The following is a 19488-nucleotide window of genomic DNA, read 5'->3' as shown; positions in this document are numbered from 1 at the left end:
GGACCCCCAGGACCCCCAGAACTCCCCAAAACTCCCCTGGGACCCCTCAGGACCACCCAGGACCCCTCAAACCCCCTGGAACCCCCAGGACCACCAGGACACCCCCAGGACCCCCAAAACCCCTCTGGGACCCTCCAGGACCCCTCAAAACCCCCTGGGAGCCCCTGGGACAGCTCTTGGACCACCCAGGATCCCCCAGAACCCCCCCTGGGACACCCCTGGGACCATTTGGGACCCCCAGCACTCCCCAGGGACCCCTAAAACCCCCTGGGAGCCCCCAGGACCCACCTGAGACCCCCAGACCCCCCCAAACCTCCCTGGGACCCCCAGGACACCTCAGCTCCCCGGCATCCCCCAGGACCACCAAGGACATCTCCAGGACCCCCAAAACTCCCCTGGGAGCCCCCAGGATCCCCCAGAACCCCCCTAGGAACCCCCAGGACCCCCAGGACATCTCCAGGATCCCCCAAAACCCCTGGGACCCCCCAGAATTCCCAAACCTCCTCTGGGACCCCCAGTACACCTCAACCCCTCCTGGGACCCCAGACCACCAGGACACCCCAGGACCCCCAAAACCCCCTGGGACCCCCCAGGACCCCCAGAACCTCCCTGTGGGACCCCAGGACCACCTGGCCCCAGGCCCCCTCAAAACCCCACTAGGACCCCCAGGACCCCTCAAACCCCCTGGGACCCCCAGGACCACATGGGACACCCCCAGGACCCCCAAACCCCTGGGACCCCCAGGATTCCCCAAAATCCCCTGGGACCCTTCAGGACCCCCTAAGACCCCCCAGGACCCCCAAAACCCCCTGGGACCCCCAAAACTCTCTGGGACCCCCAGGACCCCCGGTGTAAATTCGGGTAATTTATTGTACAGTATTTATTGGCTCCTATTTAAAGGTGGGCGTGGCCCACGAGCATCACCTGTGTCACCTCTGTCACCTGGGGGGGATCACGTGACCTGGGGAGGGGTCTGGGGCGTCTTTGGGGGCAGAGTTTTGGGGATTGTGGGATTTGAGGGGATTTGGGGGTTTTGTGGTTTCCATGGTGATGGGGAGGGGCGGGCTCTGTCTCCATGGCAACCGAGGGGGAGGGGCCGTTTCCATGGCAACAACAACAGGTGGATTGGGGGGGGAGGGGCTGATCCATCTCCATGGCAACCCCAGGGGGGTGATGGGGATGATCCCGTTTCCATGGCAACAGGTTTGGATGGGGGTGGTCCATCCCCATGGTAACCAGGGAGGTGGATGGGAATCCCGTTTCCATGGCAACAACAACAGGTGGATGGTGGGGATGATCCCGTTTCCATGGCAGCACCAGGATGGGGGAGGGAGGGGGATCCTGTTTCCATGGCAACAGGGTTGGATGGGGGTGGTTTATCCCCATGGTAACCAGGGAGGTGGATGGGAATCCTGTTTCCATGGCAACAGGGTTGGATGGGGGTTGTCCATCTCCATGGTAACCAGAGAGATGGATGGGACTCCCGTTTCCATGGCAACAAAGGTAAGAATGGTCCATTTCCATGGGAACAGGGTTGGGAAGGCTCCGTTTCCATGGTAACCAGGGGGTGTGGGTTATCCCATCTCCATGGTAACCAGGAGGGTGTGGGTTATCCCATCTCCATGGTAACCAGGGTGGGGTGTGTTATCCCGTTTCCATGGTAACCAGGGTGGTGTGGGTTATCCCATCTCCATGGTAACCAGGGGGGTGTGTTATCCCGTTTCCATGGCAACATGGGTGGGAAAGGATCGGTTTCCATGGAGACGTGGAATGGGGAGGGGAGGGGCCGTTTCCATGGCAACAACAACAGGTGGATGGGGGGTTGTGTGATCCATCTCCATGGCAACCCCAGGGGGTGGTGGGGATGATCCCGTTTCCATGGCAACAGGGTTGGATGGGGGGGTTGTCCATCTCCATGGTAACCAGGGAGGTGGATGGGAATCCCGTTTCCATGGCAACAGCAACAGGTGGGAAGGGTCCATTTCCATGGGAACAGGGTTGGGAAGGCTCCGTTTCCATGGTAACCAGGGGGGTGTGGGTTATCCCATCTCCATGGTAACCAGGGTGGGGTGGGTTATCCCGTTTCCATGGTAACCAGGAGGGTGTGGGTTATCCCATCTCCATGGTAACCAGGGGGGTGTGTTATCCCGTTTCCATGGTAACCAGGAGGTGTGGGTTATCCCATCTCCATGGCAACCAGGAGGGTGTGGCTTATCCCATCTCCATGGTAACCAGGGGGGTGTGGGTTATCCCGTTTCCATGGTAACCAGGAGGGTGTGGGTTATCCCATCTCCATGGTAACCAGGAGGGTGTGTGTTATCCCGTTTCCATGGTAACCAGGGTGGGGTGTGTTATCCCGTTTCCATGGTAACCAGGGTGGGGTGTGTTATCCCGTTTCCATGGCAACATGAGTGGAAAGGATTGATTTCCATGGAGATGTGGAATTGGGGGAGGGGGCTGCCGTATGGCCAACAAATAACAGGTGGATGGGGGGGAGGGGCTGATCCATCTCCATGGCAACCCCAAGGGGGTGATGGGGACAATCCTGTTTCCATGGCAACAGGGTTGGGTGGGGGTGGTCCATCTCCATGGTAACCAGGGAGATGGATGGGAATCCCGTTTCCATGGTAACAGGGTTGGCTGGGGGATGTTCCATCTCCAGGGGGATCCCCTCCACCCATCCCCCCACGCTGTGGTTTCCATGGCAACTCTGGGGGCGGTTCCATGGCGACCCTGATGATGATGATGATGATGATGATGATGATGATGATGGCAGACAGATGGGGGGGAGCCGTTTCCACGGCAACGCTCGAGGATGGGGATGGTCCTTCATCTCCATGGCAACCGGGGAGGAGGGATGGGCGTCACCATGGCGACGCGCATGCGCCGCCGACCCCGCCCCTGCCCGATGACATCACCCCACCTTGGCCCCGCCCCCGCCGCTTCCCATTGGCTCCTCTTTCCTCGGCCCTGCCCCTCCTCCCACCCGGCGCGGGGGCGGGGCTTGAGCTCGGCCGGGCTCTCGCGCGCTCCCATTGGTCGACCGGGCTGTCAATCAACGCCGCTCTTAAAGGGCCCGCGCCGTTTTTTTGGAGGAAGAAGCGGGGGAGGGGGAGGTGTCGATACTTTGGTGGGGAGGGGAGGGGGCCGAGGCGGCGACCGCGGGGCTCGGGCGGGCCCGGGGCGCCGTGGGGGTCTCAACAGGTGCGGGGGCGACAGATACGACCCCCACAACACCCCACCCCCATCATCGCCCCATCGGCAGCGGGGCCCCCTCCCCGCCGGGCCGCCTCCTCCGCCGGAGCTGCCGCAGCGCCGCTCGGAGCACAGGTAGGAACAGGGCCCGAGCCCACCCCACCCCGAGCCCCCTACCCGCGACATCATCTTCCCCCGGCCACATCCACGGCATCCTCATCCTCATCCACGGCATCCTCATCCTCATCCACGGCATCCTCATCCTCATCCACGGCATCCTCATCCCATCCACGGCATCCTCATCCCATCCACGGCATCCTCATCCCATCCACGGCATCCTCATCCTCATCCACGGCATCCTCATCCCATCCACGGCATCCTCATCCTCATCCACGGCATCCTCATCCTCATCCACGGCATCCTCATCCCATCCACGGCATCCTCATCCTCATCCACGGCATCCTCATCCACGGCATCCTCATCCCATCCACGGCATCCTCATCCTCATCCACGGCATCCTCATCCTCATCCTCGGCATCCTCGTCCCATCCACGGCATCCTCGTCCCACTCTCGGCATCCCCTTCCCAACATCGGGATCCTCATTCCATCCCTGGCATCCACATCCCACCTTCGTTATCCCCATCTCATCCATCACCCCCCTAATCCCATCCCCATCCTATCCCCGGCATCCCCATCTCATCCTCGGCATCCTCGTCCCATCCCCGGCATCTTCATCCCATTCACGAGCCCCCCAATCTCATCCCCGGCCCCCTCATCCCACCCTCGGCATCCACATCTCACCCCCGGCATCCTCATCCCACTGGTGACCCCTCCATCCCATCCCCAGCATCCCCATCCCATCCTCGGCATCCACATCCCACCTCTGACCCCCTGATCCCACCCTTGACCCCTTCATCCCACCCTTGGCATCCTCATCCCATCTGAGACCCCCCCCAATCCCACCCTCGGCATCCCCATCCCACTCCCGGCCCCCTCGTCCCATTCCACGAGCCCCCAATCTCATCCCCGGCCCCTCATCTCACCTCGGCCCCTCATCCCATCCTCGACATCCACATCCCACCCCTGACCCCCAAACCCACCTGTGACCCCCTCAATCCCACCCTGGCCCCCATCCCACCCTTGGCATCCCCATCCCACTCCCAGCATCCCCATCCCACCCTCGGCATCCACATCCCATCCCCGACCCCCTCGTCCCATTCACGAGACCCCCAATTTCATCCCCGGCCCCCTCATCCCACCCTCGGCATCCTCATCCCACCCTTGGTATCCCCATCTCATCCACGACCACCTCATCCCATCCTCAGCATCCACATCCCACCCTGACCCCCTGATCCCACCCTTGACCCCCTCATCCCACCCTCGGCCCCCTAATCCCACTCCCGGCATCCCCATCCCATCCCCAGCATCTCCATCCCACTGGTGACCCCCATCCCATCCCCAGCCCCCCAGTCCCACCCTCGGCATCCCCATCCCACTGGTGACCCCCCATCCCATCCGCGACCTCCCAATCCCACCATCGGGATCCTCATCCCACTGGTGACCCCCCATCTCATCCCCGGCATCCTCATCCTACCTGTGACCCCCTCATCCCATCCCCGGTCCCTCCAATCCCACCTCTGGCATCCACATCCCACCCCTGAACCCCTGATCCCACCCTTGACCCCTTCATCCCACCCTTGGCATCCACATCCCACTGGTGACCCCCATCCCACCTCTGGCATTCCCATCCCACTGGTGACCCCCATCCCACCCTCTGGCATTCCCATCCCACTGGTGAACCCCCCATCCCATCCCCAGTCCCCCAATCCCACCCCTTGGCATCCCCATCCCACCCTGACCCCTGATCCCACCCGTGACCCCCATCCCACCTCTGGCATCCCCATCCCACCTGAGACCACCCCCATCCCATCCCCGGTCCCCCAATCCCACTCCCGGCATCCACATCCCACTGGTGACCCCCATCCCATCCCTGGCCCCTGATCCCACCCTCGGCATTCCCATCCCATTCCCAGACCCCTCCGTTCCATCCACGACCCCCTCAACCCACCTGTGACCCCCATCCCACCCGTGACCCCCCAATCCCACCCTCAGCATCCTCACCCCGCTGGTGACCCCCTCATCCCATCCCCAGGCCTCTCATCCCACCCTCAGCATCCCCATCCCACTGGTGACCCCCCATCCCATTCTCATCTCCCTCATCCCACCCTTGGCATCCTCACCCCGCCTGTGACCCCCATCCCATCCCTGGCCCCCCAGTCCCACCCTTGGCATCCTCATCCCACTGGTGACCCCTCATCTCATCCCCAGCCTCCTCCAATCCCACCCTCGGCATCCCCATCCCACCTGTGACCCCCTCATCTCATCCCCTGGCCCCTCATCCCATCCATGACCCCTCATCCCACCCTCGGCCCCCCCAATCCCACCCTCAGCATCCCCATCCCACCCCCGGCCCCTCATCCCACCCCCGACCCCCAATCCCACCCTCGGCCTCCTCATCCCACCCGTGACCCCCTCATCCCACTCCTTGGCATCCCCATCCCACTGGTGACCCCTCATCCCATCCCCAACCCCCTCATCCCACCTTCAGCTCCCCATCCCACCCTTGGCATCCCTCATCCCATCCCGGCCTCTCACATCCCATTCATGACCCCCTCGTCCATTCATGACCCCCTATCCCACCCTCAGCCCCCTCATCCCACCCCTGGCATCCCCATCCCATCCACAGCCCCTATCCCATCCACGACCCTCCAATCCCACCCTCAGCATCCTCATCCCACCCCTGGCATCCTCACCCCACTTGATGACCCCCTCATCCCACCCTCAGTCCCCTCATCCCACCCTCAGCATCCCCACTCCCATCCCCGGCATCCCATCCCACTGGTGACCCCCTATCCATCCCTGGCATCCTCATCTCATCCCTGACCCCCAATCCCACCCTCGGCATCCCCATCCCACTGGTGACCCCTCTCATCCCATCCCCGGTCCCCCAATCGCACCATCGGCACCTCATCCCCTGATCCCACCCCCATCGACCTCCTCATCCCACCCCTGACCCCCTCATCCCATCCCTCAGCATCCCCATCCCACCCTCACATCCCCATCCCATCCCCTCAGACCCCCCTGGTCCCACCCGCACCGCACCCCCCATCCCACCCTCAGCATCCTCATCCCACCTCGTGGCATCCTCATCCCCGCTGGTGACCTCCCATCCCATCCCATCCCTGGCCCCCTGTCCCATTCATGGCCCCCTCATCCTACCCTTGGCCCCCATCCCATCCCCGGCATCCCCAATCCCATCCCCGGCATCCCCATCCCACTGGTGACCCCCATCCCATCCACGACCCCCAATCCCACCCTGGCATCCCCATCCCACCCTAGACCCCCTGATCTCATCCCGGTCCCCCAATCCCACTCTCGGCATCCACATCCCACTGGTGCCCCATCCATCTGGCCCCTGATCCACCCTCCATTCATCCATCCCAGACCCCTCCATCCCATCCACGACCCCCTCAACCCACCCGTGACCCCCCGATCCCACCGTGACCCCCAATCCCACCCTCTGGCATCCCCATCCCGCTGGTGAACCCCTCATCCCATCCCCAGGCCTCTCAATCCCACCCTCAGCATCCCCATCCCACCCGCTGACCCCTGATCCCATTCGTCATCTCCCTCATCCCACCCTCGGCATCCCCATCCCGCCTGCGACCCCCCATCCCATCCCTGGCCCCCAGTCCCACCCTTGGCATCCTCATCCCACTGGTGACCCCCTCATCTCATCCCCAGCCCCTCCAATCCCACCCTCGGCATCCCCATCCCACCTGTGACCCCCTCATCTCATCCCTGGCCCCCTCATCCCATTCATGGCCCCCTCATCCCACCCTCGGCCCCCAATCCCACCCTCAGCATCCCATCCCACCCCCGGCCCCCTCATCCCACCCCCTGACCCCCAATCCCACCCTCGGCCTCCTCATCCCACCCGTGACCCCCTCATCCCACCCTTGGCATCCCCATCCACTGGTGACCCCCTCATCCCATCCCCAACCCCTCATCCCACCTTCAGCCCCTCATCTCACCCTTGGCATCCTCATCCCATCCCGAGCCCCCTCATCCCATTCATGACCCCCTCATCCCATTCATGACCCCCTCATCCCACCCTCAGCCCCCTCATCCCACCCCTGGCATCCCCATCCCATCCACAGCCCCTTATCCCATCCACGACCCTCAATCCCACCCTCAGCATCCTCATCCCACCCCTGGCATCCTCACCCCACTGGTGACCCCCTCATCCACCCCCATCCCCTCATCCCACCTTCAGCCCCCTAATCCCACTCCCGGCATCCCCATCCCACTGGTGACCCCCCTATCTCATCCCTGGCATCCTCATCTCATCCCCGGACCCCCAATCCCATCCCGGCATCCTCACCCCACTGGTGCCCCCTCATCCCATCCCCGGTCCCCCAATCGCACCCTCGGCATCCCCATCCCACCCCTGACCCCCTCATCCACCCCTGACCCCCTATCCCACCCTCAGCATCCCCATCCCACCCGTGACCCCCATCCCATCCCCCGACCCCCTGTCCCACCGCAACCCCCCATCCCACCCTCAGCATCCTCATCCCACCCGTGGCATCCTCACCCCACTGGTGACCTCCCCATCCCATCCCATCCCTGGCCCCCTCGTCCCATTCATGACCCCCTCATCCTACCCTTGGCCCCCTCATCCCACTCCCGGCATCCCCATCCCATCCCATCCCCAGCATCCACATCCCACTGGTGACCCCCATCTCATCCACGACCCCCAATCCCACCTCGGCATCCCCATCCCACCCCTGACCCCCTGATCTCACCTGTGACCCCCCATCCCACCCTTGGTATCCACATCCCACTGCCCCTCGGCATTCCCATCCCACCCCGGACCCCTCCATCCCATCCACGACCCCCTCAACCCACCCGTGACCCCTGATCCCACCCGTGACCCCCATCCCACCTCTGGCATTCCCATCCCACTGGTGAACCCCATCCCATCCCCGGCCCCCAATCCCACCCTTGGCATCCCCATCCACCCCTGACCCCTGATCTCACCCGTGAACCCCATCCCACCCTCAGCATCCCCATCCCACCCACGACCCCCCATCCCATCCCCGGCCCCCAATCCCACCCTCGGCATCCACATCCCACTGCTGATCCCCCATCTCATCTGCAACCCCCAATCCCACCCTGGCATCCTCATCCCACCCTGACCCCTCATCCCATCCCTGGCCCCTCATCCCACCCTTGGTATCCACATCCCACTGCCCCTCGGCATTCCCATCCCATCCCCGGACCCCTCCATCCCATCCACGACCCCCTCATCCCACCTGTGACCCCCTCATCTCACCCATGACCCCCATCCCACCTCTGGCATTCCCATCCCACTGGTGAACCCCCATCCCATCCCCAGTCCCCCAATCCCACCCTTGGCATCCCCTATCCCACCCCTGACCCCCTGATCTCACCCGTGAACCCCCATCCCACCCTCAGCATCCCCATCCCACCCGCGACCCCCATCCCATCCCCGGCCCCCTCATCCCACTCTTGGCATCCACATCCGACTGGTGACCCCTATCCCACCTTTGGCCCCCTCATCCCACCTTCGGCCCCTAATCCCACTCCTGGCATCCCCATCCCACTGGTGACCCCCATCTCATCCCTGGCATCCCCATCCCACTGGTGACCCCCATCTCATCCCTGGCATCCTCATCCCACTGGTGACCCCCTCATCCCATCCCCAGCCCCCTCATTCCACCCTCGGCCCCCTAATCCCACCTCTGGCATCCCCATCCCACCCGAGACCACCCCCATCCCATCCCCGGCCCCCCCAGTCCCACCCTTGGCATCCCCATCCCACTGGTGACCCCCTCATCCCTGGCCCCCCTGTCCCATCCCCGGCATCCACATCCCACTGGTGACCCCCCCATCCCATCCCTGGTCCCCCAGTCCCACCCTCGTCCCCCTAAGGGGGGGGTGCAGGCAGGTGAATCCAGGATGATGTGCGAGGTGCTGCCCACCATCAGCGAGGACCCCAGGGGGGATTTAGGGCTGGTTCTGACCCCCTGTCCTGTGTCCCAGGTGTGCCCAGGTGTGCCCAGGTGTGCCCAGGTGTGCCCAGGTGTGCCCAGGTGTGCCCAGGTGACCCCCCAGGATGATGTGCGAGGTGCTGCCCACCATCAGCGAGGACCCCCAGGGTGGATTTAGGGCTGATGCTGACCCCATATCCTGTGTCCCAGGTGTGCCCAGGTGTGCCCAGGTGCAGGCAGGTGAATCCAGGATGATGTGTGAGGTGCTGCCCACCATCAGCGAGGACCCCTGGGGGGGTCAGGGCTGGAGCAGCTCCTGATGCTGACCCCTGTCCTGTGTCCCAGGTGTGCCCAGGTGTGCCCAGGTGTGCCCAGGTGTGCCCAGGTGTGACCCCCCCCCAGGATGATGAGGGAGGTGCTGCCCACCATCAGCGAGGACCCCCGGGGGTCAGGGCTGGTGCTGACCCTTTACCCTGTCCCACCCAGGTGTCTCCAGGTGTGCCCAGGTGTGCCCAGGTGTTCCCAGGTGTGCCCCCAGGATGATGTGCGAGGTGCTGCCCACCATCAGCGAGGACCCCCGGGGGGGATTTAGGGCTGGTTCTGACCCCATGTCCTGTGTCCCAGGTGTGCCCAGGTGTGCCCAGGTGTGCCCAGGTGTGCCCAGGTGTGACCCCCACCTCCAGGATGATGTGCGAGGTGCTGCCCACCATCAGTGAGGACACCGGGGGTGATTAGGGACCCCCAAACCCCCAGGGCTGATGGTGCTGACCCCCTGTTCTGTGCCCCAGGTGTGCCCAGGTGTGCCCAGGTGTGCCCAGGTGTGCCCAGGTGTGCCCAGGTGTGACCCCAATCCAGGATGACGTGCGAGGTGCTGCCCACCATCAGCGAGGACCCCCAGGGTGGATTTAGGGCTGGTTCTGACCCCATATCCTGTGTCCCAGGTGTGCCCAGGTGTGCCCAGGTGTGCCCAGGTGTCTCCAGGTGTGCCCAGGTGTGCCCAGGTGTGCCCAGGTGTGCCCAGGTGTGCTGCAGAATGATGTGCGAGGTGCTGCCCACCATCAGCAAGGACCCCAGGGTCAGGGCTGTATCAGCTCCTGATGCTGACCCCTGTCCTGTGTCCCAGGTGTCCCAGGTGTGCCCAGGTGTGCCCAGGTGTGCCCAGGTGCGGGCAGGTGACCCCCCAGGATGATGTGCGAGGTGCTGCCCACCATCAGTGAGGACCCCTGGCGGGGTCAGGGCTGGTGCTGACCCCCTGTCCTGTGTCCCAGGTGTGCCCAGGTGTCTCCAGGTGTGCCCAGGTGTGCCCAATCCAGGATGATCGTGCAGTGCTGCCCACCATCAGAGGACCCCCGGGGATTTAGGGCTGGTTCTGACCCATATCCTGTGTCCCAGGTGTGCCCAGTGTCCCAGGTGTGCCCAGGTGTCTCCAGGTGTGCCCAGGTGTGCCCAGGTGTGCCCAGGTGTGCCCAGGTGTGCTGCAGAATGATGTGCGAGGTGCTGCCCACCATCAGCAAGGACCCCCGGGGGGGTCAGGGTTGTATCAGCTCCTGATGCTGACCCCCTGTCCTGTGTCCCAGGTGTCTCCAGGTGTGCCCAGGTGTGCCCAGGTGTGCCCAGGTGCGGGCAGGTGACCCCCCAGGATGATGTGCGAGGTGCTGCCCACCATCAGTGAGGACCCCTGGCGGGGTCAGGGCTGGTTCTGATCCTGTACCCTGTCCTGTGCCCCAGGTGTGCCCAGGTGTGCCCAGGTGTGCCCAGGTGCGGGCAGGTGAATCCAAGATGATGTGCGAGGTGCTGCCCACCATCAGTGAGGACCCCCGGGGGGGTCAGGGTTGCTGCATCTCCTGGTGTTCCCTGTACCAACCCCATCTCCCGTTCCACCCAGGTGTCTTCAGGTGTGCCCAGGTGTGCCCAGGTGTGTTCCAGGTGACCCCCAGGATGATGTGCGAGGTGCTGCCCACCATCAGCGAGGACCCCCAGGGGGGAATTAGGGATCTCCAAACCCTCAGAGCTGGATCAGCTCCTGATGCTGACCCCCTGTCCTGTGTCCCAGGTGTCTCTAGGTGTGCCCAGGTGTGCCCAGGTGTCCCAGGTGTGCCCAGGTGACCCCCCAGGATGATGTGCAAGGTGCTGCCCACCATCAGCGAGGACCCCCGGGGGGGATTTAGGGCTGGTTCTGACCCCATGTCCTGTGTCCCAGGTGTGCCCAGGTGTGCCCAGGTGTGCCCAGGTGTCTCCAGGTGTGCCCAGGTGTGCCCAGGTGTGCCCAGGTGAATCCAGGATGATGTGCAAGGTGCTGCCCACCATCAGCGAGGACCCCCGGGGGGGGATTTAGGGCTGGTTCTGACCCCCTATCCTGTGTCCCAGGTGTGCCCAGGTGTGCCCAGGTGTGCCCAGGTGTGCCCAGGTGACCCCCCAAGATGATGTGCGAGGTGCTGCCCACCATCAGCGAGGACCCCCGGGGAGGTCAGGGTTGTATCAGCTCCTGATGCTGACCCCCTGTCCTGTGTCCCAGGTGTGCCCAGGTGTCTCCAGGTGTGCCCAGGTGTGCCCAGGTGCAGGCAGGTGAATCCAGGATGATGTGCGAGGTGCTGCCCACCATCAGCGAGGACCCCCGGGGGGGTCAGGGCTGGTGCTGACCCTTTACCCTGTCCTGTGTCCCAGGTGTGCCCAGGTGTGCCCAGGTGTGCCCAGGTGTGCCCCCAACCCAGGATGATGTGCGAGGTGCTGCCCACCATCAGCGAGGACCCCCGGGGTGATTAGGGACCCCCAAACCCCCAGGGCTGATGGTGCTGACCCCCTGTCCTGTGTCCCAGGTGTGCCCAGGTGTGCCCAGGTGTGCCCAGGTGTGCCCAGGTGTGCCCCCAACCCAGGATGATGTGCGAGGTGCTGCCCACCATCAGCGAGGACCCCCCAGGGGGGAATTAGGGATCTCCAAACCCTCAGAGCTGTAGCAGCTCCTGATGCTGACCCCCTGTCCTGTGCCCCAGGTGTGCCCAGGTGTGCCCCAGGTGTGCCCAGGTGTGCCCAGGTGTTCCCCAGAATGATGTGCGAGGTGCTGCCCACCATCAGCGAGGACCCCCGGGGGGGATTTAGGACTGGTTCTGACCCCATATCCTGTGTCCCAGGTGTCTCTAGGTGTGCCCAGGTGTCTCCAGGTGTGCCCAGGTGTGCCCAGGTGTGCCCAGGTGTCTCCAGGTGTGCCCAGGTGTGCCCAGGTGTGCCCAGGTGTGCCCAGGTGTCTCCAGGTGTGCCCAGGTGTGCCCAGGTGTGCCCAGGTGTGCCCCCAACCCAGGATGATGTGCGAGGTGCTGCCCACCATCAGCGAGGACCCCCGGGGGGGATTTAGGACTGATTCTGATATCCGGTGTCCCAGGTGTGCCCAGGTGTGCCCAGGTGTGCCCAGGTGTGCCCAGGTGTGACCCCCCCCCAGGATGATGTGCGAGGTGCTGCCCACCATCAGCGAGGACCCCCGGCGGGGTCAGGGTTGTATCAGCTCCTGATGCTGACCCCCTGTCCTGTGTCCCAGGTGTCCCAGGTGTGCCCAGGTGTGCCCCAGGTGTGCCCAGGTGTGCCCAGGTGTGCCCAGGTGTGCCCAGGTGTGCAATCCAGGATGATGTGCGAGGTGCTGCCCACCATCAGCGAGGACCCCCGGGGGGGTCAGGGCTGTATCAGCTCCTGATGCTGACCCCCTGTCCTGTGTCCCAGGTGTGCCCAGGTGTCTCCAGGTGTGCCCAGGTGTCTCCAGGTGTGCCCAGGTGTGCCCAGGTGTGACCCCAATCCAGGATGATGTGCGAGGTGCTGCCCACCATCAGTGAGGACCCCCGGGGGTGATTAGGGACCCCCAAACCCCCAGGGCTGATGGTGCTGACCCCCTGTCCTGTGTCCCAGGTGTGCCCAGGTGTGCCCAGGTGTGCCCAGGTGTACCCCTAATCCAGGATGATGTGCGAGGTGCTGCCCACCATCAGCGAGGACCCCTGGGGGGAATTTAGGGCTGGTTCTGACCCCATATCCTGTGTCCCAGGTGTCCCAGGTGTGCCCAGGTGTGCCCAGGTGTCTCCAGGTGTGCCCAGGTGTGCCCAGGTGTGCCCAGGTGTGCCCCCAACCCAGGATGATGTGCGAGGTGCTGCCCACCATCAGCGAGGACCCCCGGCGGGGCTCGGGGGCTGCGGAGGAGCCGGGGCTGGAGCAGCTGATGGTGCAGATGCTGCGGGAGCGCGAGCGGCTCCTCGAGACCCTGCGGGACACCCAGGAGGGGCTGGCGACGGCGCACCTGAGGCTCAGGGACCTGGCCCACGAGAGGGACCTGCTCCAGAGGCAGCTCAACAGCGCCCTCCCACAGGTGGGTGTGTGGGTGTGGCCCCAGGTGTGATGGGAGGAGCTCCAGGTGGGGTGGGAGGGGCTCACCTGAGGCTCAGGGACCTGGCCCACGAGAGGGACCTGCTCCAGAGGCAGCTCAACAGCGCCCTCCCGCAGGTGGGTGTGTGGGTGTGGCTCCAGGTGTGATGGGAGGAGCTCCAGGTGGGGTGTAAGGAGCTCCAGGTGTGATGGGAGGAGCTCCAGGTGGGGTGTAAGGAGCTCCAGGTGTGATGGGAGGAGCTCCAGGTGGGGTGGGAGGAGCTCCAGGTGGGGTGGGAGGGGCTCACCTGAGGCTCAGGGACCTGGCCCACGAGCGGGACCTGCTCCAGAGGCAGCTCAACAGCGCCCTCCCGCAGGTGGGTGTGGCTCCAGGTGGGTGGGTGTGGTTCCAGGTGGGTGTAAGGAGCTCCAGGTGGGTGGGAGGAGCTCCAGGTGTGGTGGGAGGGGCTCACCTGAGGCTCAGGGACCTGGCCCACGAGAGGGACCTGCTCCAGAGGCAGCTCAACAGCGCCCTCCCACAGGTGGGTGTGGCTCCAGGTGGGGTGGGTGTGACTCCAGGTGAGGTGGAAGGGGCTGCAGGTGTGGTGGGAGGGGCTCACCTGAGGCTCAGGGACCTGGCCCACGAGAGGGACCTGCTCCAGAGGCAGCTCAACAGCGCCCCTCCACAGGTGGGTGTGGCTCCAGGTGGGGTGGGTGTGACTCCAGGTGAGGTGGAAGGGCTGCAGGTGTGGTGGGAGGGGCTCACCTGAGGCTCAGGGACCTGGCCCACGAGAGGACCTGCTCCAGAGGCAGCTCAACAGCGCCCTCCCACAGGTGGGTGTGGCTCCAGGTGGGGTGGGTGTGACTCCAGGTGAGGTGGAAGGGGCTGCAGGTGTGGTGGGAGGGGCTCACCTGAGGCTCAGGGACCTGGCCCACGAGAGGGACCTGCTCCAGAGGCAGCTCAACAGCGCCCTGCCGCAAGTGGGTGTGGCACTGGGGGTGGGAGGAGCTCCAGGTGGGGGTGGGTGTGGCTCCAGGTGTGGTGGGTGTGGCTCGGGGGTGGGTGTGGCTCCAGGTGGGTGGGTGTGGCTGTAGATGGGTGGGAGGGGCTCACCTGAGGCTCAGGGACCTGGCCCACGGCGGGACCTGCTCCAGAGGCAGCTCAACAGCGCCCTCCCACAGGTGGGTGTGGCTCTGGGGGGGTGGGTGTGGCTGCAGGGGGTGGGTGTGGCTCCAGGTGGGGTAGGTGTGGCTCCAGGTGGGTGGGTGTGGCCCCAGGTGTGTGGGTGTGGCTCCAGGTGAGGTGGGCGTGGCTGCAGGTGAGGTGGGAGGTCCTCCAGGTGGGGTGGGTGTGGCTCCAGGTGGGGTGGGTGTGTCTCCAGGTGAGTGGGTGTGGCTCCAGGTGGGTGGGTGTGGCTGCAGGTGGGGTGGGTGTGTCTCCAGGTGAGTGGGTGTGGCTCCAGGTGGGTGGGTGTGGCTGCAGGTGGGGTGGGTGTGGCTCCAGGTGGGTGGGTGTGGCTCCAGGTGGGGTGGGTGGGGCTCTGGGGGGGTGGGTGTGGCTCCAGGTGTGATGGGAGGAGCTCCAGGTGTGGTGGGAGGGGCTCACCTGAGGCTCAGGGACCTGGCGCACGAGCGGGACCTGCACCAGAGGCAGCTCAACAGCGCCCTCCCACAGGTGGGTGTGTGGGTGTGCCCCAGGTGGGGTGGGTGTGATTCCAGGTGGGGTGGGAGGAGCTCCAGGTGTGGTGGGAGGAGCTCACCTGAGGCTCAGGGACCTGGCCCACGAGCAGGACCTGCTCCAGAGGCAGCTCAACAGCGCCCTGCCCCAGGTGGGTGTGGCTCTGGGGGGGTGGGTGTGGCTCCAGGTGGGGTGGGTGTGGCTCCAGGTGGGTGGGTGTGGCTGCAGGTGGGGTGTAAGGAGCTCCAGGTGTGGTGGGTGTGACTCCAGGTGGGGTGGGAGGGGCTCACCTGAGGCTCAGGGACCTGGCCCACGAGAGGGACCTGCTCCAGAGGCAGCTCAACAGCGCCCTCCCACAGGTGGGTGTGTGGGTGTGGCTCCAGGTGTGATGGGAGGAGCTCCAGGTGTGATGGGAGGAGCTCCAGGTGGGGTGGGAGGGGCTCACCTGAGGCTCAGGGACCTGGCCCACGAGCGGGACCTGCTCCAGAGGCCGCTCAACAGCGCCCTCCCGCAGGTGGGTGTGGCTCCAGGTGGGGTGGGTGTGATTCCAGGTGGGGTGGGAGGAGCTCCAGGTGTGGTGGGAGGGGCTCCAGGTGGGGTGGGAGGGGCTCACCTGAGGCTCAGGGACCTGGCCCACGAGAGGGACCTGCTCCAGAGGCAGCTCAACAGCGCCCTCCCACAGGTGGGTGTGGCCCCAGGTGGGGTGGGAGGGGCTCCAGGTGGGGTGGGAGGAGCTCCAGGTGGGGTGGGTGTGGCTCTGGGGGGTGGGAGGGGCTGCAGATGGATGGGAGGAGCTCCAGGTGGGGTGGGTGTGGCTCCAGGTGGGTGGGTGTGGCTCCAGGTGAGGTGGGTGTGGCTCCAGGTGTGATGGGAGGAGCTCCAGGTGGGGTGGGAGGGGCTCACCTGCGGCTCAGGGACCTGGCCCACGAGAGGGACCTGCTCCAGAGGCAGCTCAACAGCGCCCTCCTGCAGGTGGGTGTGGCTCTGGGGGTGGGTGTGGCTCCAGGTGGGGTGGGTGTGGCTCCAGGTGGGGTGGGTGTGGCTGCAGGTGAGGTGGGAGGAGCTCCAGGTGGGGTGGGTGTGGCTCCAGGAGAGTGGGTGTGGATGCAGTGGGTGGGTGTGGCTCCAGGTGGGTGGGTGTGGCTCCAGGTGGGTGGGAGGGGCTCAGGTGGGTCAGAGGAGCTCCAGGTTGGGTGGGTGTGGCTCCAGGTGGGTGGGTGTGGCTCGAGATGGGGTGGGTGGGGCTTCAGGTTGGTGGGTGTGGCTCCAGGTGGGTGGGTGTGGCTCCAGGTGGGTGGGTGTGGCTCGAGATGGGGTGGGTGTGGCTCTGGGGGTGGGTGTGGCTCCAGGTGGGTGTGGCTCTGGGTGGTGGGTGTGGCTCCAGGTGGGGTGGGTGTGGCTCCAGGTGGGTGGGTGTGGCTCCAGGTGGGGTGGGAGGGGCTTCCAGGACATGGGTGTGGTTTAGTTTGGGTGTGTCTAAAGGGGTGTGGTTTAGTTTGGGTGTGTCTAAAGGGGCGTGGTTTGGGTTGGGTGTGGTTAAAGGGGTGTGGTTTAGTTTGGGTGTGGTTAAAGGGGTGTGGTTTAGTTTGGGTGTGTCTAAAGGGGTGTGGTTTAGTTTGGGTGTGGTTAAAGGGGTGTGGTTTAGTTTGGGTGTGGTTAAAGGGGCGTGGTTTCGGTTGGGTGTGTCTAAAGGGGCATGGTTTATTTTGGGTGTGGATAAAGGGGTGTGGTTTAGTTTGGGTGTGGTTAAAGGGGTGTGGTTTAGTTTGGGTGTGGTTAAAGGGGTGTGGTTTAGTTTGGGTGTGGTTAAAGGGGCGTGGTTTAGTTTGGGTGTGTCTAAAGGGGTGTGGTTTAGTTTGGGTGTGGTTAAAGGGCTGTGGTTGGTTAAAGGGGCGTGGTTTAGTTTGGGTGTGGTTAAAAGGGTGTGGTTTAGTTTGGGTGTGGTTAAAGGGGTGTGGTTTAGGTGGGGTGTGTCTAAAGGGGTGTGGTTTAGTTTGGGTGTGTCTAAAGGGGTGTGGTTTAGTTTGGGGTGTGGTTAAAGGGGCGTGGTTTAGTTTGGGTGTGTCTAAAGGGGTGTGGTTTAGTTTGGGTGTGGTTAAAGGGGTGTGGTTTAGTTTGGGTGTAGTTAAAGGGGTGTGGTTTCGTTTGGGTGTGTCTAAAGGGGCGTGGTTTAGTTTGGGTGTGGTTAAAGGGGTGTGGTTTAGTTTGGGTGTGTCTAAAGGGGTGTGGTTTAGGTTGGGTGTGTCTAAAGGGGTGTGGTTAAAGGGGTGTGGTTCAAGGGGTGTGGTTTAGTTTGGGTGTGGTTAAAGGGGTGTGGTTTAGTTTGGGTGTGTCTAAAGGGGTGTGGTTTAGTTTGGGTGTGTCTAAAGGGGTGTGGTTTAGTTTGGGTGTGGTTAAAGGGGTGTGGTTTAGTTTGGGTGTGTCTAAAGGGGCGTGGTTTAGTTTGGGTGTGGTTAAAGGGGTGTGGTTTAGTTTGGGTGTGGTTAAAGGGGTGTGGTTTAGTTTGGGTGTGGTTAAAGGGGTGTGGTTTATTTGGGTGTGGTTAAAGGGGCGTGGTTTAGTTTGGGCGTGGTTCAAGGGGTGTGGTTTAGTTTGGGTGTAGTTAAAGGGGCGTGGTTTATTTGGGTGTGATTAAAGGGGCGTGGTTTAGTTTGGGTGTGGTCTAAAGGGGTGTGGTTTAGTTTGGGTGTATTAAAGGGTGTGGTTTAGTTTGGGTGTGTCTAAGGGGTGTGGTTTAGTTTGGGTGTGGTCTAAAGGGTGTGGTTTAGTTTGGGTGTGTCTAAAGGGGCGTTGTTTAGTTTGGGTGTGGCTGAAGGGGTGTGGTTTAGTTTGGGTGTGGCTGAAGGGGTGTGGTTTAGTTTGGGTGTGTCTAAAGGGGTGTGGTTTAGTTTGGGTGTGTCTAAAGGGTGTGGTTTAGTTTGGGTGTGGTTAAAGGGGTGTGGTTTAGTTTGGGTGTGTCTAAAGGGGCGTTGTTTAGTTTAGGGTGTGGTTAAAGGGGTGTGGTTTAGTTTGGGTGTGGTTCAAGGGTGTGGTTTAGGTTGGGTGTGTCTAAAGGGGTGTGGTTTAGTTTGGGTGTGTCTAAAGGGGTGTGGTTTAGTTTGGGTGTGATTAAAGGGGTGTGGTTTAGTTTGGGTGTGGTTAAAGGGGTGTGGTTTAGTTTGGGTGTGGTTAAAGGGGTGTGGTTTAGTTTGGGTGTGGTTAAAGGGGTGTGGTTTAGTTTGGGTGTGTCTAAAGGGGTGTGGTTTAGTTTGGGTGTGTCTAAAGGGGTGTGGTTTAGTTTGGGGTGTGGTTAAATGGGTGTGGTTTAGTTTGGGTGTGGTTCAAGGGGTGTGGTTTAGTTTGGGTGTGGTTAAAGGGGTGTGGTTTAGTTTGGGTGTGGTTAAAGGGTGTGGTTTAGTTTGGGTGTGTCTAAAGGGGTGTGGTTTAGTTTGGGTGTGGTTAAAGGGGTGTGATTTAGTTTGGGGTGTGTCTAAAGGGGTGTGGTTTAGTTTGGGTGTGGTTAAAGGGGTGTGGTTTAGTTTGGGTGTGGTTAAAGGGGTGTGGTTTAGTTTGGGTGTGGTTAAAGGGGTGTGATTTAGTTTGGGGTGTGTCTAAAGGGGTGTGGTTTAGTTTGGGTGTGTCTAAAGGGGTGTGGTTTAGTTTGGGTGTGGTTAAAGGGGTGTGGTTTAGTTTGGGTGTGGTTAAAGGGGTGTGGTTTAGTTTGGGGTGTCTAAAGGGGTGTGGTTTAGTTTGGGTGTGGTTAAAGGGTGTGGTTTAGTTTGGGTGTGTCTAAAGGGTGTGGTTTAGTTTGGGTGTGGTTAAAGGGGTGTGGTTTAGTTTGGGTGTGTCTAAAGGGTGTGGTTTAGTTTGGGTGTGGTCTAAAGGGGTGTGGTTTAGTTTGGGTGTGGTCTAAAGGGGTGTGGTTTAGTTTGGGTGTGTCCAAAGGGGTGTGGTTTAGTTTAGTGTGTGGTTAAAGGGTGTGGTTTAGTTTGGGTGTGTCTAAAGGGGTGTGGTTTAGTTTGGGTGTGGTTAAAGGGGTGTGGTTTAGTTTGGGTGTGTCTAAAGGGGTGTGGTTTAGTTTGGGTGTGTCTAAAGGTGTGGTTTAGTTTGGGTGTGGTAAAGGGTGTGGTTTAGTTTGGGTGTGGTTAAAGGGTGTGGTTTAGGTTGGGGTGTGTCTAAAGGGTGTGGTTTAGTTTGGGTGTGGTTAAAGGGTGTGGTTT

General features: G+C 62.7%; 1 protein-coding gene and 1 long non-coding RNA gene across 2 annotated transcripts; both read left to right on the top strand.

The window, feature by feature from the left end:
* The first annotated feature begins 1211 nt into the window (after nt 1-1211).
* Nucleotides 1212-2209, top strand: LOC126652227 (uncharacterized). The gene is made up of 3 exons (XR_007631907.1): nt 1212-1280; nt 1968-2064; nt 2167-2209. It is a non-coding gene; the product is annotated as an uncharacterized LOC126652227 (long non-coding RNA).
* A 1067-nt stretch (nt 2210-3276) lies between these two features.
* LOC126652226 (liprin-alpha-3-like) lies at nt 3277-13744 on the top strand. The gene is made up of 3 exons (XM_050338897.1): nt 3277-3330; nt 11474-11543; nt 13367-13744. The coding sequence occupies exon 3, from the start codon at nt 13385-13387 to the stop codon at nt 13643-13645; it is 261 nt and encodes an 86-aa protein (XP_050194854.1). The 5' UTR covers nt 3277-3330; nt 11474-11543; nt 13367-13384; the 3' UTR covers nt 13646-13744.
* The last annotated feature ends 5744 nt before the right edge of the window (nt 13745-19488 follow it).

Source organism: Myiozetetes cayanensis, unplaced genomic scaffold (assembly GCF_022539395.1).
Source record: "Myiozetetes cayanensis isolate MyiCay16 unplaced genomic scaffold, myiCay2020 scf705, whole genome shotgun sequence".
NCBI lineage: Eukaryota > Metazoa > Chordata > Aves > Passeriformes > Tyrannidae > Myiozetetes > Myiozetetes cayanensis.
This window is presented reverse-complemented; position numbering and strand designations above follow the sequence as displayed.

What these genes read in the sequence shown, in the direction of transcription:
- LOC126652226 (XM_050338897.1), top strand. Translation starts at nt 13,385, where the DNA reads ATGATGTGCGAGGTGCTGCCCACCATCAGCGAGGACCCCCGGCGGGGC.